Below are 5313 nucleotides of genomic sequence, written 5' to 3' on the forward strand. Positions count from 1 at the left end.
CAACGGCATCTCTCAGAATTCCATCTTTCCGGTCTCAGGCAGGAAGAAGAAAGAGAAAGGAGAAAAATGCATTTCCCAAAAATAGCTTATAAGCATAACAAAGAAAACATCTCATAATAATACACCATCCATTTAACTAGGGAAAACGGTAAGCGCTGTAAGGCAAGGTTAAAAAAAAAAAAAACCTACGAAAACACTCAATTATCACCCAAATAATGCAAACTCTGACAACACACCCATCAAGATCAAGGGTTCCCTTCCCTCGACAGAAATATTAAAAATATTTAGGGTAGGGCAGTGCAGAATGTAACCACAGGCTCCGTGGATCTTTCACACCCTGTAGATGATGTGCCCAAATTGCATTGGAATTTAAAAAAAACAAAATAATAAATATCCACCACGGGACCGCTGAAAGGAAACAAAATTGCTCTTAATCTGGTCCTTCTCTCCTACTGCCAAAGCTGGAGGCAGTAGCAAAGAAAATACTCCCGATTGTATATTCCACATATTTTGCACCCAGAATCAGCCTGTGTTTCCATTGCAATACCCAGGGAATTAGGCAGGGACCGATGAGCGGTGTTCAAGCTCAAGACCCCGAGAAATCTGAATTCAGAAGACTCCTGGAAAGACGCGTGATCATCCCGATATTAAATTACCAGGCGAAAGTTTGATCGCCTCGTTCGTGTGGCTCTAGATTAATCTCGTCCTCCGAGGGCGACCGTCTACCTCCATCCCCTTTTCGGGCTTGTCCCCGCGATCAGCATCCAGATCTCCAGTCCTGGGAGTCGGGCGGGGGACTTACCAGCTGATGGGCTGCGGACTCAGCTGCTGGTGCAACGCCACGGAGAAGCCGAAGAAGCTGCCCTTCTCTCCCCGCTTGACGATGGGCTCGGCGACGTCCAGGTTGAAGGCGGAATTCCCCCAGAGGTAAAGGCTGAGGAAGCACCATAGGCGAAACTCCAGCGCCCCGGGCATCCTGCGAGGAGGCGTCGCAGCAGCAGCAACTGCAAGCGAGCGGGCTAGCCACCGCGGCTCCAACGCTTCGCAGCCCGCCGTCCCCTTCGGAAGGCTTTGCTACCAGCTGTCCGCCTCAGTCACGGGCCTTGGCTCTCCCTCTCTGCGCTGCTAACCTCGGCGTGTAACCAAACTCCCGAGGCGAGGCAACCTCGCTTTCCTCGGCCGCCCGCGCGCGGGCTCCCATTCCCTCATCCATTCTGAAGTGCCCGCTGGGCGGAGCCCCGCACTCCCACAACAAACACGCCCCCTCCACGCTCCCCGCTTATTGGACACGAGGGAGCGGAGAACTGGAAAGCAGGTGCCGAAATCCCCCCCACACACACACACACATACACACACACACACCGCCGCGAGCCGCGGGATCCGAACGGGCCACTATTCAACCTGCGATCAAAAGGGAACCCCAGTTAAAAGGACAAGGAGAAACCCGACCGTCACCCGGGGCCGCAAGAAAGAGCTCCTTCCCCCCTTGGCAACATTTTCTCTTCTGAGGGTTGATGATAACTAGAGATGACTTCCAAGCGAAGTGGCCGCTTGGAATATGCAAGGTAGTCCTCGACTTGCGATCACAATTGAGCCCTGTTGCTAAGCGAAACGTTTGTTGAGGGGGGTCTTGCCCTATTTTACAACTTTTCTCGCCACAGTCGTTAAATGAATCGTGGCAGATGTTAAGTTAACAACCCCGTTGTTAAGTGAATCCGGCTTCCCCATTGACTTTGCTTGTTAGAAGGTCGCAACTGGTGGTCACATGACCCTGGGACACTGCAACCGTCATAAATATGAACCAGTTGCCAAGCATCCAAATTTTGATTACGTGACCATGGGGATGCTGCAATGGTCATAAATCACTTTTTTCAGTGTCATTGTAACTTTTTTTTTTATTAAAAGTTTTATAAAAATTACAATATAAACCCCCATACCCCCCCCAAGCCCCCTCCCCCTCCCCCACTTCCCAAAGCTGAACACAGGGTTACAAATATAATAATCATAATCTAACTAACATTAACCAACTATTTAAGTAACCAAGTCCATAACACGCTTTAACTCCCCTTTAACATAAAGTGTCATTGTAACTTTGAATGGTCACTTAACGAACTGTTGTAAATTGAGGATTACCTGTATATTGAGATCTGTGGCTTATTTTTTCTTGCTCCCATACTTTTTCAAGCAAAAGGCTGAAACACTTCCTCTCCAGACTGATCAGGTAAGTGGGGATCAACACCAGACAAACAATCAGGTAGAAAGCGCTAGTTTAATAATAAGGAATCACCAAGGAGGAAACCATACCCCCCAAAAAAACTGGCAGGGCAAGCTACTATATATTAAACAGGCAGCAACCCCATGCTCATTAGCATTGATGGTGTTACTTGGTTGAGTAATGAAATGTCTGCAAGCAAACAACCAGGGTCATACAGCAGCAAGGATTCCACAGCCACAGATACTATTTTGGAATAGAAGTGTGTAAATCTATTAAGCAGGACTAGAATTTACCCAAATAAATCCCTCTTTGACTATCTTTTTAAGGAAACCTAGCACTCACCATAAATCTTGCAAAAGTACAGTCCTTATACCTAGCTGAACATAAATTTCCTTAAATGCTTTTATAGTGTAAGCTGCCCAGAATTATTTCATTACAAGATGGGCAGATAGGTGGCAAATTGTTTAGTAAATAATCAATAAATAAATCCTGTGGAACTGATGGCTCTGTAGATGTGCACCACACCAATGGGAGTGTCAGTTCAAGTTCCTTGTCTGGGTCAAGGGAATAAAATAGAAATTTACTTGAATTAAGGATAAACCAATTCATTTCTGCTGTGGCTTCAGTCTGAAGAAGGAACACAACACTGAGAAGAAATACGTTTATGGCAAAAATGGTTAAGTGTCTGCTTTACAAGAAAGAAACTCTAAACAACAGAAAAGCAGAGGGTTGTTTTTTGGGTTTTTTTTAAAGAAGTTGAAAGAGCCATGATAAGAAAATCTAGGGATCTGATTGACTGGCCAGTTTGGGGAAGCTAGTTGAAATTATAAACTCTGGGATATGGCTGTCCTCCCACAATTTAGCAGAGGCCATATAGTTAGTCTTTGACTTATGACAAGAATAACAGAATAACAGAGTTGGAAGGGACTTGGAGGTCTTCTAGTCCAAGCTCCTGCTCAGGCAGGAAACCCTATACCATTTCAGATAAATGGTTCTCCAATCTCTTCTCCAGTGTTGGAGCATTTAGAACTTCTGGAGGCAGGTTGTTCCACTGATTAATTGTTCTGTCAGGAAATTTCTCCTTAGTTCTAGGTTGCTTCTCTCTTTGATTAATTTCCATCCATTGCTTCTTGTCTTGCCCTCTGGTGCTTTGGAGAATAGCTTGACTCACTCTTTGTGGCAGCCCCTGAGATATTGGAACACTGCTATCATGTCAGCCCTTGTCCTTCTTTTCATTAGACTAGGCCAGGGGTAAGCAACCTTGGCTCTTTTATGACTCATGGACTTCAACTCCCAGAATTCCTGAGCCAGGTTGCCTACCCCTGGATGAGGCATACCCAATTCCTGCACCTGTTCTTCATGTTTTAGCTTCCAGTCCCCTAATCGTCTTTGTTGCTCTTCTAGGCAGGTCCTTCTCAGTGTTCCTGGATCTCTTCTTTCAGGAGAGCAGCAGAGCTGAGGAGGTCCATGTAAAAAGAAGGCATGTTGGAGACGATTAGCTAATGAAAGATGAACGTTGGGGTTTCTCTAGGTTTCAATTCTTTTGCTCCATTTTCTCCATTACATTTCATTTAAAGATCAGTGATATAAGTGTCCATCAACATGATTTTTAAACTATTAAATGTGAAGAAATTAAGTGTTTCCTCAGTCATTTTGACTATCTGGGTTGTTTTCTGAGGGGGCCGGGTGTTAAATTGCTTTTAATCCTCTGTGAGCCACCCAGAGCTGTCAGCAAGTGGTCAGCCTCAGCAACTGAAATTATAATCAACCAAGCAAACAATAGAAGCTTCCAAGGCAGATCCTGTTCCTGGACCCCACCCAACAATGTCAGTTTTCAAGAAGGAAATGAGAAGCAAAATAATGAAAGACAACATTTTCCCCAGGGAAGTCCATCAGAAACAGAGAAATGTTAAGTTAGCTTCTGCTTCAACTGTAAAAGCTCCAGGCCTTATCCTGTCATGCAGGACTACTCTCTGGGAGGTATAAAGTATGGGCTGCTACCAGTTCCTGCAGAATGCAAGTAGCCAGCTCTGGGATCATAACCATCAGGAGTTCAAGAATCCCAGGGTCTGCTTGCCTAGGCTTCTAAATGCAGGATCCCAGGGGAAAAAAATAAAAATATTGGTCTGAATGGGATGTATCAATGCAAATGAATGGTTTGAGGGCCATCAGACTTGCAGAGATAAACATGAGCCTTAACAAAGAGAAGGCGTGAGGTCAACCGAGGTCACACTAAGTTATCCTAGGACTTCCTATAAACATTTCAAAATGGAAAGCAACAATAGTGACCCCGAGGCTATTCACTTTTCAGAAAGCTGGGGTGGAAAAAATCTAGCTTTTTCCTCAGGTACTAGGACTGGGTTACTAGCCAAGTCAAATATATGTGCATTTGGGACTGGGAGTTATATGTGAGATCCTGGGACATTTGCATTTGATATTTACCAAATTTATTTTTAAATGTATTTTTGTTGTTTGATACAGTATTGGCTCACATTGTTAGTTGCCCAGAATTATTTGCTTCACATGGGTAGCCCTATACATTTTCTTAATACATAAATAAATAAATTCAACCCTCACATGATGAGACCCTGCCAGGAGGAAAAGCATCCATCACATTTTCCAGGACGTGAGGGCTATTTTTAAGTAGCTGTGAAAGTTTTAAGAGACGTTAGTGTATTGGCAGAGACACCACATCTCTGAGAGTTCAGAACATTGGCAGGACACAGCAGAGGAGTGCTGCACAAATGTCACAGGAACTTGGAAGCTGTTTGTCTCTCGGGACCCTGTTCTTCTGTTAGTGGGATGGGCTTTTGTGCCATTCATGAGACTTCTTTGTTGAGCTGAAGATGTGGATCCATGACTCTCTTCTTGTTGTGTTCTTTGTATTCCCCCCCCTTAATCCAGTCCGGATTTACTTGATGCCTTGCCAATAAACCGAGAGCTGACTGTCACTCGACTCGTGTCTTACTGCCTGCGCGATCTAACACTGGCGACGAAGGTGGGATCCCAGTAAGACTGCACGACAAGGGCAACCTCGTGGCAAGCAATCTACTTCGAAGCAAGAGCTCCTCCACGCAGCCTTCCGAAGCAAGAAACTA

General features: G+C 45.0%; 1 protein-coding gene across 1 annotated transcript in view; it reads right to left on the bottom strand.

Moving 5' to 3' along the window:
* Positions 1-1150, bottom strand: part of ITGA7 (integrin subunit alpha 7) — a 72046-nt gene extending 70896 nt beyond the window's left edge. Inside the window, exon 1 of the mRNA XM_029285743.1 lies at positions 803-1150. Coding sequence (XP_029141576.1) covers positions 803-975 — 173 coding nt within the window. The 5' untranslated portion in view covers positions 976-1150. The remainder of the gene's footprint in view (positions 1-802) is intronic.
* Positions 1151-5313: the final 4163 nt, after the last annotated feature.

Source organism: Protobothrops mucrosquamatus, unplaced genomic scaffold (assembly GCF_001527695.2).
Source record: "Protobothrops mucrosquamatus isolate PMUCROS unplaced genomic scaffold, P.Mucros_1.0 scaffold2158, whole genome shotgun sequence".
NCBI lineage: Eukaryota > Metazoa > Chordata > Lepidosauria > Squamata > Viperidae > Protobothrops > Protobothrops mucrosquamatus.